General features: G+C 41.3%; 1 protein-coding gene across 1 annotated transcript in view; it reads left to right on the top strand.

The window, feature by feature from the left end:
• The window catches only part of LOC139688648 (acetylcholine receptor subunit alpha-like), a 412,718-nt gene that overhangs the window by 351,495 nt on the left and 36,798 nt on the right, over positions 1-24,425 (top strand). Inside the window, exons 5-7 of the mRNA XM_071586214.1 lie at positions 5,293-5,408; positions 7,210-7,378; positions 18,042-18,178. Of these exons, the coding sequence (XP_071442315.1) occupies positions 5,293-5,408; positions 7,210-7,378; positions 18,042-18,178 (422 nt within the window). The remainder of the gene's footprint in view (positions 1-5,292; positions 5,409-7,209; positions 7,379-18,041; positions 18,179-24,425) is intronic.

The raw sequence follows: 24,425 nt of genomic DNA, 5'->3' as shown, positions 1-24,425 counted from the left end.
GAAGAATGCAAGGGAAGTACAGAAACCCCGGCTCCTATCCCCTTCCTCTCTCGCGACACAGCTCCGGAATCATGACTGGTAACCCAAAGCTTTGATTTCCATCAAAAGTCTCTCCTCGTGTCAAATTGGCATCCAGTGCACTGCCCTCGCATTTAGTATGATCGAGCTCTGCTTTGCAGCAAATCTGCGACGGTAAGTTTTCTAGTTTTCTTTTAATCAATGAGCAATATAAGATGGGTTGGGTTCCTTTTAAAGAGGGTTTTTTTTGAAGATGCACCGCTCAATTACGTTGATATATCTGTGAATAGACCATCTGCTTCGAGCTAATATCGGTTTCCATGAATCATAATTCGGTGGACTGTTTGTTCAGAAGGGGTCACGGTGCATCAAGATCCTTTAGTTTTTTTCCGACTTAACGTTCACCGAATCGACAAATCCTCCAATGAATGAAAATTGGCACGAATTCTGAAATTTGCCCGCCCCAGCGCTCGGTCTTCAATCATATCGCCCGGGGACGACCCGCATGAGTCACGCGCGGAACGGGTTTTGTGTGAATTCATCCGAAATTTTGCAATAATTGCGATTCCTGTGAAATTTTGGCTATTTCCGTGGAGTGATAACGTGTAGTCAGATGAACATTTTTAATATTGCATCGCCCGATTGCCCTGAGAGCTCCTCAGTACGAAGAGGTGTGACGCGATTGGCTGTATTAATGGCAGTTTATATTGCACAGGAATTATAAAGTTAACAAGAGACTTAATATGCTTTGCTTGAAGTTTCAATTAATCGCAATGTGCACTAATTTCCTCCGATTGGCAAGAAAAACACTACGAAAGATTTAGATGGTGGGTGACTCGCCTTCAAATTTTTTTGGGTTCTGAAGTTTTGACGTACGCCCCACAAAATAAATTCAGGAATAACCTAATTAAGGACTGGCCTTATATTGCCACGGGGTTGGGAAATGAGCCTTTGCATCGACGGAAGATAGCGGGAGCGCGCTCAGGGTGACCGCGAGTCAGCGCATTCCTGGATGACAAATTCCAAAAGGCGAATAATTTTTACACTCTGTTGCATTTTCCTGTATGACATTGCGTTCCATTTCCCTTTGGATCAGGATTCCCTTGTTTCTCTTTCCCTTTGCAATCGTCCGCTGCAGACTTTCGATCACTTTCCCCGGGGAGCAAATGCTGTGGGCGCCCCCTTCCACGCATCGAGGGCGCCCACCCCCCCCTTTGCAGGGTGAGGAGGTGACCCCGGAAGGGCTAATGGCCGCCGCTAACCGCCTTGGTCGGCTCCGACCGGCCGTGCTTCCAACCCCTCGTGTCCCTTCAATTGGAATTTAAATTAGAATAACCACTTAGAAGCTAAAACGCCCCCTAATAAAGGCCTCACGACACAGCTTACCATTCCTGGGAAAGCTTATTGCTATCCGTGCGGTTATTTTTCAACCATTATACTCATCAAGTTACTTTCATAATGCACACGAAACTTTTTTTTATGTTTAATGATCGCTTTGCTAATTACAACATATATTTTTAAGAACAATTTATCATTTTGCGCATCTTAATTTCATAATATTCCCCTTGCACTAACAACTTGAATAAATATTACTCTCAATGTCGAGCCATCGTTTTGCCATGTGAGGGGTTTTTTTTTTCTTCCTCTTCAGAAAAAATTTGCATATTGCTGTTCTAAATGAATAATAATTTTCCGCAATCAGGGATGAATTAATATTGAGGGCGGCATAATTTCGCATTCCAATTGGCTTCTATTGCTCCCGCCTTCATTGGAATGCGAGTCGCTCTTGACAGGATGCATCCTCGCGCGGCCCCCCCCACCCCCGCCTCCCCTCCTCCAACGTGTGCTCTCACTTGGGGAAGGGGAGTTTCGAGCAAAAGAACTCCCAGCATCCAGCGCTGGTTTTTGCACCTGTAGATACCACACACACGTGCTACGCCTCTATCTATTCACCGTAGACTTGGAGTCAACAACGAAATCGTATGTAGACATTAATGCAAGTGATTTGAACGAAGAGCCTTTCTCTTGACGCTTCATGCAGCAATGCCCTTAACCTGTACACAATCCACGCTTCTTGCATTGAGTACACTAATATCGCGTTTCAATAAACTCACGTAGCTGGTTTTAGTTTCATTTAAAAGTACTTTTTTCTTTTATATCTTTCCACTCTTTACCAAGGCCACGTTAATCTCACAAATTATGATGCATCCACAGTTCTTCGATTCATTCCAAAAAAATAAATAAAACCTTCATTTGTGGAAAATACAAAGTGTAGGTTATTCGATGGACGACTATTGGGTAGCATTTTCTCCAAATATGAATTCGACGCTTGCAGTTAATTTCACCGTGGACCGGTTTTAATGTCGGAACCAATTCTCGGGAACAGCTGAACAACGTGAAAGCGCAGAAGATGGCAGCTTACACGCCCGCGAGTGACGGCACGGCGTAAACAAGCTCTCCCACTCTCTCTCACTCTCACTCTCTCTCTATCTTTCCCTTTCTCTCGAGAATAATACGACGTGATGCTCTCTTAAAAACGGTAAAAGGAATTGGAGACTAAAACCGCCCTCCCTGTCCATGTGAGGGCCGGGAGAGAGGTGCCCGAGACCTGAGCCCGCTGAGGAATTGCTAAACCGGAAAATTGTTGATGATTAACTCTCCAAAATATTTAAAGGCCTTTGCTTTTTGAATAAACTAAACGTTCTAATTAATAATGGCTTAGTCCTCCGTTCCCATTTGCGGTGGCTGGAGTCAAGGATGTGTTTTAGAAATGAGTTGATAATCTTTAATGCTTATTATAAATATATTCTCATAAAAAATCCATAAACAACTTTCAAAAATGACTAACACTTAATTCTTTAATAACTATGGCCCCAGTTCAAGTTTTCCATACAATTTGCACATTAATGCGTACTAATGCTGCTTCAAAAGCAACATTTGTACCAATTAAGAGAGGGAATTTATTATTTTACTTATAAGTCATTCTGAATGACTATTACGTTCGCTTTTGTTTATCATTTCATCTACTTCTACCTTTTGTTCAATGAAATTCCCTTCTTTTTAGCGGAATTAATTCATTTCAAAGCTAAATTGTCCAAATCATGAATGACGTATTTCTTACATGTATACTTTGAAATTCAAATTAATTTTAATTAGAGTTTCGACTCCCAACTTTTTTAAAAATCGTTTCCATCAATTTGACATTGTTTACAGTTTTGCTTACGTGTAAGATTTTATGACCTTAAACTCAGCATTCATGATAATTTAATAATATGTGCTTAAACGTTTTCATGTATTTTTTAAGAGTGGTTGTTATTCCTAAGTTATCTGAAGTGAAATCTGGATTCTGTGTGTTCAGTTTCCCTCTTGCTCTTTTGACCTGCTCTTTTTTTCCCGAATGTTCTCATTGACATGCGCTGCAAACTTTCCCTTTTTCCTTGAAGGTGAGAATGTTCATCTCTCAAAGGTCGTCAAAGTTCGACGTAAATCGGGCAAATTGAAGAAAGTATTGATAGTCCACTTTAAATCTACAATGGTTTCCATTTTGGATATGAAATCCAACTGCTCCAAATTTATATTATGTCACTTAACTACACTCAATTCCTAAAACTCACAGCCTACACACATCCATTTATCTGAACATTAAGTCAAACCAACTATCAGAGTTTACAGAGGGCATTAAAATGTGCGGCAGTGTAGGATATTAATGATTGAGGAAATAAAGTCCGCGCAGGAGAATTACCTGACCAAAGTTTTATATTTTCCATTGAATGAAAATTAACCAAAACATTGCTGTCATTATTCATCGCAACAGTTGCAAAGAGGTATACTGTGTTAAAAGTATCAACACAATTCTGCAACACTAAGTTAACGGGTGCTATTACAGCATTCACTTAAATTGAGCACAAATACCATTATTATTATTTCCTGTGCTTTTTTGGGAGAAATAACCTCTTAAATTTTAATTGATATTCTCAAAAAAAGTATCTTGTCAGATTCGTTAGTCAAATAATTTTTATTTGCCGTGGCACGAATTTGAACGTTTTGCTAACTTCACTCGAATTTTTTTTCGCATATATATATATATATTTATATATATATATATAATGTTCATAGTATAGTTGTCGTATGGATCGACCAAAGTTTTTAAATGCTTGAAAAAATGGTTTGAGCGAGAAAAGGGTTCTGCGACTGAAAACTAGCATTTCATAGAGACGGATAGTGCCGTTTGTGACGGACGGCGTTTGACAGGCGGGAGCTAGTTCGATGCCGATCTAACAACGTCTACAATGGGAGAGAGTTGTAACACGCTTTGGCCGCCCGAAAATGCGGCCGACGACGGCCTACCTTGCTCAGATCCTCAACCTTTGCGGGGACACACGACTCGACTCGACAAGTCCTCGCTTTGGAAAGGAGCACTGCGGCGCACGCCTGGCCTCAGCACTGCGGCGCACGCCTGGCCTCAAAGACCAAACGGGTGACTTTTCTGGAAGGAACTGAGGCTTGAAATTTGATAATAAAAAAAATGTTTAATGTTTAACGTAATCTTAATAATGAAAAACCCTCGAGCCTAAGAATTCATTTTTTTTAACTCAACGACTTACAGTTTATTGATTTTGGCATAAATCAATATCAAATTGAGCGCTTTGATATACTTAGCTAACTTTTTTCAAAATGTTGAAACCTTTCAAGGCTCTTGCGGAACAGTGAAATATAATCACAAATCATGTAATGTTAATGCGGTTTCAGATCCAAACTGGAAGCCATTACCGGCGTAACCATTTTTTCACAAAATATTTTTGGATTCACCCTAGTGCATATTCTTCACAAAAATAAATGTTTTTAAATTATAAACGCCCGCTCATCTGAATATCACCACTTTGTTTGCATTGGCACGTATTCGGCAATTTAGTTAGTTCACTGCCTGGCCATGGAAGTCAATGTAAGTTTGATTAGAAGGACGCGTTGGTTTGTTCCTTGAATGTGTGCGTTACAAGTAAAATGAGAATATAAAAATATCATCTGAGGGATCACACGATGTTTTTTGGTCTAATCTGTGTTTTGCACATTTTTCGTGTTTGCGTGAGTGCCTGTCGTTGTGCCCTTGTGGTCGGAGGGGTGCTGAGACAGGGCCGCCGGCCCTCAAAGCACTCCACCGCCCTCTCCCGATTGCAAGTAGTAGTCTCCCGGCTTGAACATGTCGTCCCTCCTTCGCCTCTCTTCCACCGTGTTTCTCCCGAACCTCCTCTTCCCCGGCCGCCGCCGCCGCCCTAGGTGGACCTCCGCCACATGGACGAGAAGGCCGGCTCGAACGTGGTCGAGGTGGGCGTCGACCTCTCTGAGTTCTACATGTCCGTGGAGTGGGACATCCTGGAGGTCCCAGCTGTCAGGTGAGCACCCATCTCTCGCTCCCTCATACCTCCACTCCAAGCACGTTTAGCCAGAGCCGTGAGCCTAAGTTGCCTGCCACTTCTCAGACTTGACTATGGTCTAGTCTAGGACTTCTTAAGTCGCCCAGGATTTTCAGAATCGAAACTCTTTGGCCTCGATGGCTCTTCGTGGGTCACACTAGCGGCGGTCCCTCTGTGCGCCCTGGATTTGGGCTTACAGGCCCTCTCGGTCGCACTGACACGCAGTCGGTGAAATGCTCGTCCGCTGCTTGAAATGGATTTCAAAGCAATTTGTGATTTGCACTCGAGTCGAATTTTCGCATTTTTCTAGAATGTTTCCCCGAGCCAAAATCAAATAGGAGAGGAAAAAGAGGGTGCGTGTCAGAGCTATTGCTCCACTACCCGCGTAATTTGTATTCAAACCCGTTTTCCACCCCGCGCCTCGTGTGAAGGAAAGTGAATTCAATCGAAAATTGTTTGCTGAATTTTGAGTGATCGCCGTCCATAAATAAAAGTGATTGTTTGCACTTTTGGGCTGGAACATAACTTAAGTGGAGAATCGCAAAGAGAATATTCATTAAATACATCTACTTTTTGTAAATGGTGTATTTTAATAATTCTTTCCCACAAGGTGTATGTTGCAAAAATGAAACCAACAATTCCTAACCAGGGTGCACCGGGCTATTATACTCTGGGCCAATTTTAATTCATCAAGTGTTCTCTCTTATTAGCATACAAGTTATGACGTTTTTCACGATTTTTTGGCTCCACTCATTAGAAATAACTTGTTTTCGAATTGAGTTCTTGTTTACTTGTCTACAAACAGTTTTGTATTTGCTGGGCGTTCAAGATTTGCATTCAATCATTTAAAATTTGTATTAAGATAAAAATAGAATAGAATGGAGAATAGGACTTCAGTGGAGGAGGAACGGTATATTCTTCTTGTCCCCTCCAATGAAAACCGGCATAAAATTGGAAAGTCAATTTGAATATGTCATATATACCCCAGCCAATTAAATAGTGCATGTAACTATTGTTTAGGAATGGACAACACTGGCTCTTATACTCATAAAAATGCCGTAAGTTAATTTCTATAATATATCTGAGAACTGATATAAACTAATTGACAGTCAATGAGAATTATGGTGTTTCAATTTGAATTATCTAACAAAGAATCAGAGTCCTCAAGTGAATAGACTGACCGGGGGGGGAGCCCGGGTTGATTGTGCGCCCTCTGAGGTACCAGATCTTTCTGGGAAACAACACGGGCGGCGGATGGATGAAGAAACTGGCCCTCCTACCCTATTTATGTGTGCTAACCTCGCACACCGTTTTGAGGCCTAGCTTCGAGGTGAGCTCAACTCTCCCTCGCCGAAATATGATCGCCGCGTTAGTCAGGGGCCATTCGTGTATTGGCATCGAGCTATGAGTGGCTGCCATATGAATGGCTGAGAGATACAAATGGAATTCCGTTTGAGATTTGGAACAGCTCCCTTTTCCTCCTCGATCTGTCTATCTCCGAAAATGATTCGTGCTCACCGAAGTTATCAACGAAATAAGAACAAGCGAATTCTACGGAAAATTGTCATTCCTGTCCATTCAGTAAATCTTTATGTTCACTCCTACAATGTTTCATACTGTACCGTCAATGCTCAAGTCACGCCCCACTTTGTCGGTGTATGTATTTTCGATAAGATTCTATTTTTTCAAGTGAGAGGGGGGGGGGTAATCCGTTTCCCCCCACTGGAGCCCCTCATCTCTTCTCATCCTCTCTCAATATCTCTCTCTCTCTCTCCCTCAGAAACGAAAAGTTCTACACTTGCTGCGATGAGCCGTACCTCGACATCACGTTCAACATAACGATGAGAAGGAAAACTCTGTTCTACACCGTGAACATAATCATCCCGTGCATGGGAATCTCCTTTCTCACCGTTCTCACGTTCTACCTCCCCTCGGACAGCGGGGAGAAGGTAAGCACGCGGCAACCCTTCCTTTCCGTTACAATCGAACGCAAACTCCTTGAGTTAACTACGGAAGGGTGAGGAAGACTCAAGGTCGAGACTCGTAAGCTTCCTTTCACTCTAAGAACTCTTAAAGATTTTCAAAGGTTCAATGTCCAAATTGTAATGAAATAATTTGCAATGTTCGACCCATTTTTCTTAGCCGATCTATTACCAATTCAAAGTAATAAGTCATTTCAAGGTAATTAAACATTGGTTTTTAATAATAAGCTGAATCAAAATAATTATTAAGATTTATATTTATTCATTGGTTATGATATAATGCGTCAAGAAACGCAATGCATAAAATGTCCATGAAACAGTTCAGTTATTTCACTGTTATTCATGTCAGAGGTTAATATTGTATCGGTTTGATCTTAAATCCCTTCGGTTGGGCAGTATATTCCGGTAATTCTGCGATTACAAGGTTTTTAATGGCTCTTCCTTGGTGCCACCGGAGCGCAAAATTTGCATGCCCAATCTCACGGCAAGATTCTAAACTGCAACCAATGTAGCAGTTATAATATCTTCGCGAGAAGGAGAGTATGAAATCAATAAATTAATCTATCAATTGAAGCATAGTACAGAAATAGAAAGCCAGGTAGATTCCCGCCACAGTGAAAGTCGGCCGGCTCATTTCTTTACATCGTGGTCACAATGGATTACAGAAATCCCTTCGAAACAGGTTTGAGCCTTACCAGAGTCACTATTTCTAACATGAATGGGTTTCTTTCATGCACACACATTCAGTGAAATGCCAACAAACTAAAAATCCTGAAATTGGGCAAATAGCCTGAGAATAGGTCATTTTTACCGAAATTGGCGCTCACAAATGATTTCATGGCAGTATATTTTTTCAATCGAGAGCAAATTGTTATTTTAAATCATCTGAAAGCTATAAATAATGCAACCATAATACTTCAACAGAGATGTTGAATTATTTCAATGCACAACATTTCTGAACGTTCAATATATACAGAATCATCGTCTATATTATCTTCCAAATTATTCGGAGTTGAGTATAATATATTTACTCGCAGTATTCAAATTTATTTCTCAGTCCCTTAAACTGAGTTCAACGCTCTTTGAAGCATCCCACTATACTTTTTCTTCCCGTCTTTTCACTCACCAACTTCTATTATTTGCAATATTTTCCGACAGGTTCGCATTCCTTATTTTCGTGAGTTTCTCGTTAAGTGAGATCCACCATCATCTCAAATATGATGCCTTATTTTTTCAATGTTACGTCTTTGTTTATAATGTACACAAAATTGCCACCGGTTCTAGAATTTCATTCACATTTCACGAATCGCTGCTAGTCTCTCAATCTCTGTCCTTTTTACTCTCTCGTATCCCTGTAATCAAATCGTAAGAACTCAGCTGAAAATCAAGTCACTCTCTGAGCAAAAAACTTGAAACCTGCGTTTTCTGTTTTGGAGGCACAAATCTTTTCTAAATTGTGCAATAAAGTTTCCAGACATGGATTGATGATAAAATCCTGTATAAGAATATTTTTTCATTGATATCTTTTCCTTTGTGGTGAGCGCCTTACAAAGAGAATGTTAAAATATAAACCTTGGTATTGAAAAACAGCTATTTAGAATTTCTATTCGATCCATTATTATTTCTTATAATTAGCGACATAGGGTAAGGCAGTATGAAACAGCGTAGGTATCAAACTAGTGAGTAAACCTGTCAAACAACCAACAAGAGCCCCAAAGTATTTTTGTTTGGAAGCTGAATGATAGAAAGTTTCGATGGGAAGAAAGCACCTCAAAATTGAGTATGTCAGCAGCCCTTGAGTCGCCCTGAGAGAGTCACTGCGCTTGAGATAGCATACTATTTGCTCTTCAGTTAAATGTCCTTATAAATGAAACAAACTTTCACGCTTGAGAAAGCAGGGAGACGTGTCATAAAGGTAGACAAAAGCACCTGTTCGTCGCAATCGCTAGTTGTAAAATATTTCGGTAATAAAATCATCATAATTGCGCATATCCTGATAAGCTAAAAGCGAGTTGTGCATAGTTGGGAGTAAAATACAATGCATGATTAGTGACTCTCTTTTCCGAATAGTTATAAGGTCCTTGAGCACCAATGGGTATAAAATTTATTTGAGAGTAAATGTTCACGAGATATTATTTCAAAATTATTCGAAATTCCGTTATAGAAACATCCTTAAATTGCGTCATCAAAATTATGGCTACACCTTTGGTCTACCACAAAAAACGCATTAGACATATTTATTTCATTATTTATTCATAAGTTTATTCATGCATTTTTTTAACTCTAGCTTTACACTAATTTTAGTCAACTACATATAGTATATGACCTCTAGGTCTAGCCATTGGGATTCAACTTAAGATATTTTTTCTGGTTTTTTCAATTTAGTAGTGTTCTAGTGTGAGTTGAATTTTTAGCTGAAGGTGGAACAAGTGGGTTTATAGAACCACACACCGAAATGTTCGACGCACGTCATTTAAGAGAACTGTGACATACGCGGTGCTTACGAGGTATCAAACGACCTTGCTTTTGCTCCAAGCACGAATGCGCGCCGTGATTGGTTGTACAAAATTACCTTTCCGCTAGGAAAAAAACCATGTAGGATACCCTCTGTTAGTGGTTCTCTTCCTGGAAGTTCAATAGAACAAGGTTCCAAAGCAAAAGGCCACAGGAAACATACTGACCTGGAAGGGAATTTAACCCAGGTCAGTGATTCTCTTACTTTCATCACAAGTGAATATTGAATTCATCTAAAGCGATTTACTGAGACGTAGTTTCGAATTTCAAGGCCCAGCTTCTGACAGAAACTGTCACTTATAAAGTACTTCAGACATGAAGTAGCAAAACCATTTCCAAAATTTTTGATGCCAAAGAAGAAGCCAAACGAGCGAAGGCCGCCCAAGACTGCCAACAGGCGATGATACCCGCCGCGGAGACAGAGATGAGGAAGCGAGGCGAAAACCCATCGAAGTGCCGGTGTTCCCTGGAGCCGCCCCCCCCCCTTTGTGGCAATGACCAAATCATGCCTTCAAAAACATCCTCCCCTCTTAGAGAGCATCGTACCCACTCCGCATATCCAAAATCCACTTTTCTACATTCAGTTCTCATATATGCTGGCGCCATTGCAATTTTTCAAATGTTTTCATGTGTCGTGATATCTCTTTCCCCCCTGCCCGTAGACTACAGCCTTGACGCCGTGGAAAGGCTTGTGCGCTCCGATTATCCCTTGAGCTATGATGGCGAGAGCAATGGTATTTGTTCCCGAAATTTGATTTGGATTGGAAACTTTGCTGAAGTCATTGGGAATTAAGTACGATAGATATTAAATAAGAATAAACGAAAATAAAATAAAGATTATGCGGGGTCTAGAAAAAGATGCTGATTCTAGAAGAATCTCAGAAGTATTTTAGAGCAAAGTGGTCAAAGTATTAGTGGCACAAGAAAAGGCTGGGCAAAGAGGTTTTCACGAGGAGAGGAGCATTGATGACGGGGGCGTTGGGTAAGGATGTTAAGGAAGGGCTCGTCAAAACTTTGATATTGAGCGTAGTCATATACGGTGCGGAAACATGGTAACTGAAGCAGGAAGATAGGCGTAAACTGGAGGCTTTTAAAATCTAGAAGGGTAGAGGTATGGAGAAAGTGAAGTTGACCGAAAGAAAACGAATGAGGATGAGCGGGTATTGTGGGTGAGGAGAGGGGATTGTTAGGAGAAATCCTAAGGAGAGAGTAAATGGGGATGCAGAGCATATTGATTAGAAGGAGGATGTTGAAGATTGTGATAGAGGAAAGAATCGCTCGTGTATTTTTAAAGGCAATTTATAAGATTATTTATATTGCATTATTGTCGATTTTCTCCCTTTGGTTACGCTTCGCGAACACTGACGAGCGCTTTAGCTGAAGTTAGAGACATAACTTCCTTCTCCTCGCCCTCCTTAAGTGCTGGCGTTTCTATGTTGTGTGTTTTCCTTCCCTTCCATTTGCATATAGTATATTTGAGATCTCCAATTCATCGTGAATCAATGATGATTTCCAGGCAAACCAGGGGTGGGTGTAAAGCTGACAGATAATTTGGTTCATGGTGAGTAGTAACATGTTTGTTACTCATTGCCCAAAAATACAAAAAATTGCAATTAATGTTGAAACCGGAGCAGGTTGACCCATCCGCCCATCCCCCGGAGGCGGATCAAAGGTCGTAATGCGGAACGGTTTGAGGGGCGACTGGGAGTGAGAAGGCCGCGGGGCCCTGGTTTCACGGTTCCCGCGGCTCCAAGGCCCCGCTCTGGCTCAGGGGACTTGATGGGACGGGGTGAAATTCCTTGCCTTTGCCGATATCGCCTTGCGCTTCTTAGCTGAGCTCAGTTTAAATTAGCTTAGATATCCTTCAGCGTTGTTAGAAGCGTGTCTGAAGCGTAAGGAATGCTAACGAGAGATAACAGTTAATTTGCCACAAAGAGCGCCGCTGACGTTACCGGCCGTACGAGTGCTAAAACTATGAGAACGTTTTCCACTTTGACCTCCCCTCCCTCTTAATCTTCTCCTCGCGCCCAGCGCCCTTTTAAATTCGTTTTGGCCGCGGATCAATTTATGTGAAAACGGCGACGAACACTTCCAGAGCTGTTCAAAAAATGCACTCCCATTGTAATGAGGGACGGATTGGCAGGATGGAAGAGGGCAAGGGAGGGAAGGGGAATATTCATGAGGAGGATCAATGAAACTTCGGGTGTCGCCTCACAACCGCTAATATCTTAACGACGCTCCTGGCGGTCATGAAAGAAGGTCATCCAAAGCCATTCTCAGACCACTCGTGTTAACCAGATATTCTTAGCCAGGGATGATAAACATGAATTAAATAAAGTGATCAGTATGAAAATCCAATTATCGCTCGCCTGCCCGTTTGAGTGAGGTCCTTGGGTGCGCCGGGCGTTTGATTATGCAACCCTCCTTGCATTTGTACAAAACTAGGTTGCATACTCGTACGGGTGGCGCCAGGTGGACGGTTGAATTGATTTTCGCCAATCTCTCCTTTCATCTAGGTGCCCGGATCAAGGCCATAGACACTCGATGCATAAACATGTATGCATGCAGGCATAGAATGTCCAAAAATAAGAATGGAGACCCCTTTCAATTCTCTTTATAAGTTAATTCTATTTCCTTGATGAATGTTTTTATTCTGAAAGAGGTTATACGAATTAATTGGTTTTCAATTGCAGCCTGGTTCGTATCCAGATTTGTCCACAGCCCCCTTAAAGGACTCCGTATACTCCTGCGGCCATGGACTATACATTAACCAACGATCCTGTATCTATGTGCCAGACACTTGTGGAAATCATGTGCACATTTATTCTTCGGGGGTCCCGAGGGACTTCCGAGTTTGTTGGTGAAGTACCTGCCCTCTATGGCGAGTTGCTTGGAACTCATTGAAGAAACGTGCCTTTTTATTGCTGAAGTAACGAACTATATTGTTTATAGGTTAGTTTTTAAGTCGAAAATAGCTCAATTCTAAAAATTAATTTGTCTTAAGCAGGAGCACTATTGCGCTTGGTCACGCACTTATAACGCTGCGTGGGCAGATAACTTATATCCCTTTATTATCGGGTGGCGTTACTCACACTGTTATGATTTCAAAATGAAGGGTTTCTGGAATCCAAATTACCTCATTGTGCTAAAACCAATTTCCATATTTGGCCATCACCCGCGGTGTACAGGTATTGAAGATCCAAGTCTTCCAAGATTTGCTCCACGTTTTTGGGACAATAGTTTCGCTGGAATTGCAGTCGGCGTCTACAGGTCAGATAGAGGCTATCCGCCACTACCTGAAGACGCCTAAACTGCAATGCCGTCGAAACTGTGATCCCAGAAACATGGACCAATGAGGAGTAAATATTGGAAGACTTATATCTTCAATACCTGTTTCAGTGTTTTAATCGTCTACGTATTTATTTACCACGCACATTGCTCATAATTTTAAATAATCATTCTATTTTTACGGACCAAGATAATTAGTGTATTATATTAATTCCTAAGGAACCGCGACGTATTTTAATGACGAATAAATTATTTTTTCGACACGGAAATTGTTCATTGATGTAAAAAGGCAATGTATCTTTCTACCAGTTGAAAAAATCGAAAATACGTATGTTGCTTTTTTGGCTGGTTTCGTCTTTTCCAGAGACCTGTTCAAAGTGACTTCTCCGTGGTCTTCAGCCTTCACTTTCCTGTTATGCGTCTCGGAAGTATCCTTAACAGAGTCCCGTTGGTTTATTAAAACGAGTGGTCATACAACTTCCTTCCACTTGGGTAGAAGGTGGTAGTTGGTCTTTGCTCCTCGAGTAGCGCGGTTGCCCGTTCATGTGTAAAGAGAGCGTCATGAATATGTTAGCAATTATGAGAGAGAGTTATCCCGAAGTTTGTCATGAAAATCCACCAACAGTTTTGATAAAACGTTCCTTGCCGGCATTTTACTCAGTTAATGATAACGCACCCTTACCCTCTTTTGACTGTCTGCAGTATTGCTCCGCGGCTCCAGTTTTTGTGACGTTCAAGGTGATGTCGACTGTTTCCTTTTGGAGCAGGGTTTTGGATATAAAATCACCTTGCTCTCACTCATTCCCAATTAAGGTGCAGATTTCAGCTCTTAGAGACTATCATCACGCATATTGCAGTTTTTCTCTCAAGATTGGAAAATCGAATTTGTGTATTCTAGCCAAAGCAAATCGTTTTTACGCTACGGAATTCTCACATTTTACGTATGCATCCTCGGGTAACTCCGTCGATTTCCAGAAGTTTATTCGTCAGGGCGAGAGTGAGCTGTCGAATACACGGGCGGTTGATAGAGCCCTTCCCATTTATGCATATCAACTGGTTGGGTTTTCTCAATCCCAGCAATAGACTTTTCATGCGTAGGGTCGAATAGTCTCTTCCACGTTGTGCTGGAGAGAGCACTCGTCGTCCCGGTTAAGATTCTTCTGAATCTTCACAATGTCCGTCACTTGCCTGCGTGACATATACGCGGAAATTGTGATTTTCCCTCACCAGCTCCATACGTCTCCTCAAGTTCTATGAAGAGACGGAGGGAGCTGGGCCTGAATTTCAGCAAATGCGAATCCTGCCTAATATTTGTTGTTTAAGTTCAAGCCAAGCATGTTTAACAATTGTCATAAGGTGGCATTGTTTATTTTCCGTTGCCTTTTTATTTCGGTACGCTACTGTTCTTCTTCTTGTCTGATCTGTGCAGGCCAGCCCCAAAATACGAGGTCTGTTCAAAAAGTATCACAACTTTTGTTTTTTCAAAAATTATTTGTTTGTTCATGAATATCTATTTTGTTCTCTTCAAAGTAATCGCCAATAGATATTATACACTTGTGCCAACGTTTTTTCCAATTCTCGAAGCACTTCAAAAAATCGTTTTTTGTGATCTTGTTCAGCTCCTCCTTCGATGCAGTTTTTATCTCGACGATCGTAGCATAGCATCGTCCTTTAATGGACCTATTCAGTTTCGGGAACAAGAAATGGGCACTGGGGGGGCAGATCTGGGGAATACGGTGGATGTGGCATCATTTGTGTGTTGTTTTTGGACAAATATTCACGCACAAGTAACGATGTGTGAACAGGGGCGTTGTCATGGTGCAAAAGCCAATTTTTGTTCTTCCACAAATCCGGGCGTTTGTTCTGGATTGCTTCGCGCAAATTGCGCATTACTTGCAGGTAATGTTCCTTAATATTTTCCGGTCTACCCTGTAGTAAGAACTCATAATACACCTTACACCCGCAATCGAAGAAAACTGCAAGCAAAACTTTCACGTTCGAACGAACTTGGCGCGCTTTCTTCGGTCTTGGCTCGTGCTGCAGCTTCCACGGGGAGTATTGAGGTTTAGTTTCCTCGTCATAACCATAAACCGACACCATTGTCACCATCGCCAATTCGTCACCTGATATGATCCTCTGGAGCATATTCGAGTCGTCGCGGACAGAGGCCAACACCTCATTAGCAATGTTTTCATAGCGTTGCTGTTTTTGGTCGAAATTGAGCAATTTCGGTACGAATTCCGCGGCGACCCGTGTCATGCCCAAATCATTGGTAAAAATCGAATGGCACGAGCCAATCGATATTTTTAGGTCTTCATCAACTTCTCTAACAGTGATTTTACGATTGGCCAATCCTATTGTCTTCACTTCATTGATGTTTTCGTCTGTTGTTGACGTGCTCTGGCGTCCGGCACGCTCTTCGTCGTTCACATCTTCTAGGCCCTGTGAGAACATTTAGTACCACCGATAAACGTTGCTTCGGTCCAAGATAGCATCTCCATATTCTACATTCAACATTCAGAATGCGTTCGCGCACTTAATTTCTTTTTTCACACAAAATTTGGCACAGATTCTTTCATCCATTTTTTGGAATAGGCAAAAGTCGAAGACAAGCCAAAACACGTCCAAGCGAAACAGCTGTCAACAATTATCTGAACATTCAAAATTGCTGAACTTTTGGCATAAGTGAGAGACATAAGTACCAACGTAACGCCACAAAAAATCCAAAATCAAATATACGTAACCCGCAGAAATTCAACATTCGCGATACTTATTGAACAGACCTTGTGTCCATAACAAGGCGGAATCCAGCAGATCACGATTGTAAAAATATTTCCTAGACCGGGATTTGAACTCCGGATCTTTCCACTTGCCGGGCGGAGGCTCTTAACCTCTTGAGCTATCTAGGAAACGTAATCTACACTGAGATCTGCGATACTTTATGCAACCAAGTGCCCCGATTCTTTGGCCAAGAGATGGCGTTAGAGAGCTGTTTCACCCACCAAAGGAGAAATAGACAAGACACAAGAGGAAAGGATAGTAGTAAAGAAATCATACAACATCATAAAGGATAAGAACAGTGCGTTTCGTTGTCACGAGGAAGAAAATCCTATAGTCAATAAAAATAATGAAGAAGAACTCCAATACCGGAATTTCAATCACCAGGTGACCATCTACGGGGAGCGAATCGAATGGGAACTTGAACTTGGAGGAAGAATATGCACCAGGCACTGTCCAAAGTCAAGTGGGTGTTCAGGTCGGGGGGTGAGGTAAATATACCTGGAGGGGCAAGGGGGGAGGGGTTAAGTGACGGTCGGTAGGTGAGGGGGGGAGTTTGTTGAGGTCACGAGGGAAGGAGTGGGGGAAGAGTGGTGGCTATTAGGAGGGGGCTGCCTATTTTTGAATTGACTAACGAAGTTAAAAAGTGAACTGTTGATGATGCCTGGTTCATTGTTCATAAGTTTGTTCTTGTTTAAGTGAATGTGTAAACTCTCACATGCATCGAGTTTACAGTGTTGTATCGGTTTTAATAATGTTAAGTCGTTTGGAGTGATGGAGTGTTCCGTTTCAAAAATGTGTTTGGCGACAGCTGATCTTTCGAAACGTCCGTTTTTAAAGTGTGCTATGTGTTCCTTAAATCTGATTTTGGGATTATGTTTCGTCAGTCCAATGTGATCGAAATACCGGTATTGGAGTTCTTCTTCATTATTTTTATTGGCTATAGGATTTTCTTCCTTGTGACAACTTGTTCAACAGCCAATAGCTCCACATCCTCTATAGTGCGTTTGGTGGCACGCATAGCCAGAAGAAGAGACGAGCCACATTGGCCTAATACACATTCAAACACGAAATCCCGCCAAACAGCGAACAAATACTCATTTATATAGAAACATTTGTGTGTTCCCATCCCTTTTCCTTATATCTGTTTCTATATAAATGAGTATTTGTTCGCCGTTTGGCGGGATTTCGTGTTTGAATGTGTATGTATACATATATACTATATATGTATATATATATATATATATATATATATATATATATATATATATATATATATATATATATATAACATTTGGGCGGCACAATAGAACACAAAATAAAATAGGTAACACGTAAAAGGACACTCACAATTTAGATTGTTTGAACTTTTGGCCGTCTGATAGGAGGAAGTCGAACGTGGTGGCTGAAAATGCCATGCACTCACATAAATCCCGTCTGAGATTCTTTTGAAGGATCACTTTTCAAATTCTTGAAAAAAAATTAAATATAAACAGAAGCGCTATGTAGTGAGGCGTTTGCAGTTATAGCCCCTCTATTCGGGGTCAGATAGGATTTTTAATGTGCACAGAACCTATTATGTTCAATAAAAATAGAAATATTATGACTATAGTTGGAACAAAATGCTTAAATTAAATATAATTAGCTCTTAAAATTTATGTAGCCATGATATTTCTCAAAGTTTTTGCATCAAATTTTAATGAAGTTGGACTAACAGCCTTTCCAATAAGGGATCGAATTTGACTGCTGAGCCGTTTTGGAACCGTGGTTTTGACCTCGGCCGATTCCAGGGTCAGCGGAGCGTGCCTCCTCGCCAAATGGTGCGAGGCTCGGCACCTCGCGGTGGGGTGGGTGGTTTGCTACCCTCACGCCCCTCCTCCGCGTGCGGCCCCTTCGCTCTTAGTTGAGCGCGGGGCCGCAATCCCTCCCCAGCCCCCGAGGGCTGTCCTTCTTCCACCTCACCCCAATCGCTGGAGCGTCTCAACCCGGGCGTTCCACACACCTCCCTCCCTCCCTCTCTCTCTCTCTCTTTCTCTCTCTGTCTCCCAAGGTGACGCTCTCCATCTCAATACTCATCAGTCTCCACGTGTTCTTCCTTCTGGTCGTCGAGATCATCCCGCCCACGTCCCTCGTTGTTCCTCTCCTCGGGAAGTACCTCATCTTCGCCATGATCCTCGTCTCAATCAGGTGAGAGCCCTTAGGGCAACTCGTAGCCACATGCAAGTAGTTGTAGTGATTTTTACTGCCATCTAATTTGAACCGTAGCTATTTAAAAATGTCGCCTTGAAGTGCTTGTACCCAAGTCCCTCCGAAAGTGGAGCTTGCTCCATTTGGCGGTCTTCCCGGTGTCGTGGCTCCTCCGTAGAATCGCTGGGAGGCGAGGAGGTCGGAAGAGTCCATAAACTAGCCTCCTTGAGCGAATACGGCCAAGCAAGTGGCCAGGTCATCGTGATTTGGATTTTCATATATTTCTTAGTCGAAACCGAGAGCATCTTTTTTATTCTGTGGCTATTGTGGGCCAAATTTTAACGAAATAAACAAATGCAAGAGTTTGACAGCAATAGAGCGGCACGACCCTCCCTCACGGTGGTCCCTTCCTGAACCCTTAAAGTTCCGAGCACAGTAGCTCCCTCCGTGGCCCTTCTTCCAACTCCTTCGCGGGAGTTCCACTTTGCGAATGCTAGCGCATAATCATATAAGAAAAAAATTATTTATATGGACCTATCGTTCTTCATTTTTGATTGCAGTTGATCAAGAGTGAAACATGCACATAATCAAACTATAGGTAGTATCAAATTGATTCCAGTGTGGGTGCAGCCTTTGCTGATTAGAAGTGATCGACGGAACTGTCCCTCACACTGTTCCCTTTCGGGATAGGCTGACCAAAGCAAGCCTCGTTTTAAGCTATTTTGAAAGCCATTTTACTGATTCCTTCCATACCACTCTAACCTTAAATACTTTTCTTTCGTATTCATTAATTGTTTCAGACAGACTTCCCTCTTTACAAGTCTTCTCATATTTTTTTTTAATTTATCGTCTCCTTAACCATATTCACATATTAATACGAGGGTCATCCGGAAAGTAGTACCCGTTCGTGAAATAAAAAGACAAAAGTAAATATTAACAAACATAAAAAATTTTATTTGAAAGAGGATACTTTAAACTACTTCTCAACATAATCTCCAAGCAAATTAAGGCATTTGTCATAACGTGTGACAAGTTTCTGTATTCCTGCTGCATAGTCCTTCGCCGCCAGCTCATTGAGATACGCGAGGGACCCATCTTGCACAAATTTTTGCATAATGCAGATGGTGTTTAACAATTTCATGAACAATTGTTCGAGAAACATTGGGAAAATGCTCACAGATGTCATCAATTGTGACGCGCCGATCGTTCCTCACGAATTCGTCAACTGAGCTCACCAGTTGGTCTGTAATGACAGACGGTCTCCCCGAACGCTCATCGTCGTGTGTGTTCCCCCTCCCCATGTTGAAGTTGCGACACCACCGCCGAACAGACGACTCGTCCATTACATTGTCTCCATACACCTCCTTTAATTGGCGATGAATATCACATGGGCGAACGTTTCTTGCATTGAGGAATTTAATCACTGCCCTCACTTCACAACTGGCAGCGTTCTCAATTTTTTTAAACATTGTAAACAATCACAGAAACAACACAGGCAATGCTAGCGTCACGCAACTTGGCTCAGAGAAGGCAGACAAGCCACTGAAGCTATCTGACCTCGTCCAGCGGCTACTCGCGTCGTCAGCACTTCATGCGGCACGAACGGGTACTACTTTCCGGATGACCCTCGTATATACATATATATATATATATATATATATATATATATATATATATATATATATATATATATATATATATATATATATATATATATATATATATATATATATATATATATATATATATATATATATATATATATATATATATATATATATATATATATATATATATATATATATATATATATATATATATATATACATACATACACACATATATATACATATATATATATATATATATATACATACACACATATATATATATACATATATATATATATATATATACACATACTAATAAGTATACGAGGGTCATCCGGAAAGTAGTACCCGTTCGTGAAATAAAGACACAAAAGTAAATATTAACAAACATAAAAAATTTTATTTGAAAGAGGATACTTTAAACTACTTCTCAACATAATCTCCAAGCAAATTAAGGCATTTGTCATAACGTGTGACAAGTTTCTGTATTCCTGCTGCATAGTCCTTCGCCGCCAGCTCATTGAGATACGCGAGGGACCCATCTTGCACAAATTTTTGCATAATGCAGATGGTGTTTAACAATTTCATGAACAATTGTTCGAGAAACATTGGGAAAATGCTCACAGATGTCATCAATTGTGACGCGCCGATCGTTCCTCACGAATTCGTCAACTGAGCTCACCAGTTGGTCTGTAATGACAGACGGTCTCTCCGAACGCTCATCGTCGTGTGTGTTCCCCCTCCCCATGTTGAAGTTGCGACACCACCGCCGAACAGACGACTCGTCCATTACATTGTCTCCATACACCTCCTTTAATTGGCGATGAATATCACATGGGCGAACGTTTCTTGCATTGAGGAATTTAATCACTGCCCTCACTTCACAACTGGCGGCGTTCTCAATTTTTTTAAACATTGTAAACAATCACAGAAACAACACAGGCAATGCTAGCGTCACGCAACTTGGCTCAGAGAAGGCAGACAAGCCACTGAAGCTATCTGACCTCGTCCAGCGGCTACTCGCGTCGTCAGCACTTCATGCGGCACGAACGGGTACTACTTTCCGGATGACCCTCGTATTAGCTACATTCCTCGGTACGCCCCTTTCTAAAAACCCCTTCAGCTCGATCTCTCTCTCTCTTTGTCTATCTCTACTCTGATTCGCACTGTCGACATATCAGCGTAGTGTTACCTATCTCTCGATCGTGGGTGGATATTTGGGAACATAGTTCACAAGGAACCGAACATTACTGTCTCTCAATCTGCACAACCCTCTCCTCTACATATGTACACCGATCCATGGCGTCTATTCCCCAAATGAGCCCGTGGAGATTATACAATAAGAAATCGCATGGCGTGCATTGAGCCATTAGTACCACGTGATGACCATAAATTCTTCGGTAATTATGTTACCTTGACTGCATCGTCTGTCTTTCACAGACTAAATCAAATGACACTGGAGGTAGTATTTCTCAAAATTGTGCTATATTTGTTTTGCTAACCATTTTTCGTGTTCTTTCATCAAATTTCAATAATTCTTTATAAACTAATTGAATTTCATGAATCATGAAATAATGATGATCAGGCTGCCTTATTCGAGAGGATAAAAAGCATATTGGCATCGGTTATTGGTCTATTTACATTGTATGATATCTGTCCTCATGTTCCGAACAAATATATTTCTTTTCAACCAATTAATTAATAAAATCACCCCAGATTAATATGTATTAATCTGGGACTATAATTAGTTTTGATCCCTTTCCAACTGTTCTCCCGAAGAGCTGTAGAAGGCAAACTGCTCTCCACAAAGTCCTTGATGACTTTCGCTCCTCATTAAATAAAATATGGTCACTGCTGTTATGTCCTTTGACTCCAGCAAATTATTTGTCTGCGCGCTATCGCGCACGACATGAGAAAATAATCCAACCCCGCGACTGGCTCCTCTTCATTTTTCTCTTTGCCCTCGCGCCCACTGCCGAAGTAGTCCGGGCTCGGGCCGGGTCTAATTAAAAACTAGAAATGGCGTCGTCATAGCAAAATATTAACGACAAGGTAGCGTATACCAGGATGATTGCAGAAGATTGAATCCGGTAATTTGTTGACTGCTTTAAAATGCATTAATTACGAGTGATGATATATTTGTTGTATTTTTAGCGGGTTATTATTATTTTACACGCATTTTTACATTGTGATCAATATTACACGGTAACGTCTTTTTCCAATATAACTACGCAATAACGTATGCTAAAATAAACCACGGCATAAAAGTTGATATTCCGTGTAGCTGTGAGTGCATTCTTCAGCACTCCTAATACTCGTTGGTAAGCCGAAGAGGAGAAAGGAAATTGACGGGAGAGGGACCGAAGGTGGAGAGGTAGCCACAAGCTGAGTCTTTTTCGAACACAGACGAAATCATGTATGACGTCAATGATGAATTGACTCGGGTCATTCCGGATCCAGTGCCTTGAAAGAGGAGAAGGCTTCTGAGCAACTCTCGGATCCAACTCCAACAAAGCGACGATGGAGACTGTGGAACACAAGCCTGGGGATTGTCTGGCATGGTGCGGTGGCTAACGTACTGGCTTTTCACCTTGAGAGTCCGGGTTCGAATCCCAGCGGCGACGGATACTTTTCAGTGGTATCCCTACTTGAGGTGCTTTGTGGAGAGCACTTTGAGTTACGAGGGTCATCCGGAAAGTAGTACCCGTTCGTGAAATAAAGACACAAAAGTAAATATTAACAAACATAAAAAATTTTATTTGAAAGAGGATACTTTAAACTACTTCTCAACATAATCTCCAAGCAAATTAAGGCATTTGTCATAACGTGTGACAAGTTTCTGTATTCCTGCTGCATAGTCCTTCGCCGCCAGCTCATTGAGATACGCGAGGGACCCATCTTGCACAAATTTTTGCATAATGCAGATGGTGTTTAACAATTTCATGAACAATTGTTCGAGAAACATTGGGAAAATGCTCACAGATGTCATCAATTGTGACGCGCCGATCGATCCTCACGAATTCGTCAACTGAGCTCACCAGTTGGTCTGTAATGACAGACGGTCTCCCCGAACGCTCATCGTCGTGTGTGTTCCCCCTCCCCATGTTGAAGTTGCGACACCACCGCCGAACAGACGACTCGTCCATTACATTGTCTCCATACACCTCCTTTAATTGGCGATGAATATCACATGGGCGAACGTTTCTTGCATTGAGGAATTTAATCACTGCCCTCACTTCACAACTGGCGGCGTTCTCAATTTTTTTAAACATTGTAAACAATCACAGAAACAACACAGGCAATGCTAGCGTCACGCAACTTGGCTCAGAGAAGGCAGACAAGCCACTGAAGCTATCTGACCTCGTCCAGCGGCTACTCGCGTCGTCAGCACTTCATGCGGCACGAACGGGTACTACTTTCCGGATGACCCTCGTATTATGCCGTCCGTCGGATGGGACGTTAAGCTGTGTCACACTTGGTGCCTTTCATTATTAGAGCAGGCCCGATACCAAGTTTCCCTCCACCCTTCATCCTTTCCTGTACATCCCAAATGGTACAAATGACCTCAGCTGTCGGTCGCCTCCCCTAAAAACCTGTAGCCATTATTTCATCGTAAATTTTCCAGGCAGCGAAGCCTTTCAAATGAAGGAACTTAATCACAATGCGAGGTTCTTATCTTCTCCATATTGCGAGTTACATAAATACACGACTTCCTTAATCAAAACAAATCAACACTACTAGTTTTCGTTTATAATGTAATGCACATAAGGATTAATTAGCATGCAAAATAAAATCTATCAGTATCAATAGATCAAATCAAATATATGTAATATATATATATATATATATATATATATATATATATATATATATATATATATATATATATATATATATATATATACACACACACACGATACATTGTATATATATATATATATATATTATATATATATATAAAAGAAAGTCGTAAATCATGTTAGTTACACCATTTATAACTCGAGAACGGCTGAACCGATTTTCATGATGTTTGTTTTTTCGATGCCACTCATTCCATAATAGCTGAATAACCATTAAAATATCGTAATAGTATTCTATCGTAAAATATCCTATCGCATCGTCGATTTTACCAACATATGGTTTTTTTGGATTCATCTCGCCCCAGAATAGCTGAATAATCATTAAAGTATCGTATCGTAAAATATCGTATCGTAGAGTCGATTTTAATTATATATGGTTTTCTGGATTTGTATTAACCCGGAATAGAAGAATGACCATTTAAATATCGTTAAAGTATCGTATAGTAATATCGAATCTTAAAATATCTAATCGTGTCGCTTCATTGAAGAAATTTCAACGTCGGAAGGAAATTGACGCGGGTCCTGATGAACCGGATGTGCATTCTACTGATGCTCTTCTTTTGCATCATTCGTCTCGGAATGAAAACTAAATTGGTTGCGATGGTTTGTGGGAAAAGAAATACCACGACAGTGGCTGACCACAACCTCTCAACCAGAATAACATTCGCTAGTAATTTGCGGGATTATTACTTCCTCACCAGGGACCAACTACAGACACAAAAACCCAAACCCAAAGTGGAATCCTTCACAGGGTTACAGTGACTCCGTTAAGGATAC

Source organism: Hetaerina americana, unplaced genomic scaffold (genome assembly GCF_022747635.1).
Source record: "Hetaerina americana unplaced genomic scaffold, ioHetAmer1.1.p SCAF_21, whole genome shotgun sequence".
NCBI lineage: Eukaryota > Metazoa > Arthropoda > Insecta > Odonata > Calopterygidae > Hetaerina > Hetaerina americana.
This window is presented reverse-complemented; position numbering and strand designations above follow the sequence as displayed.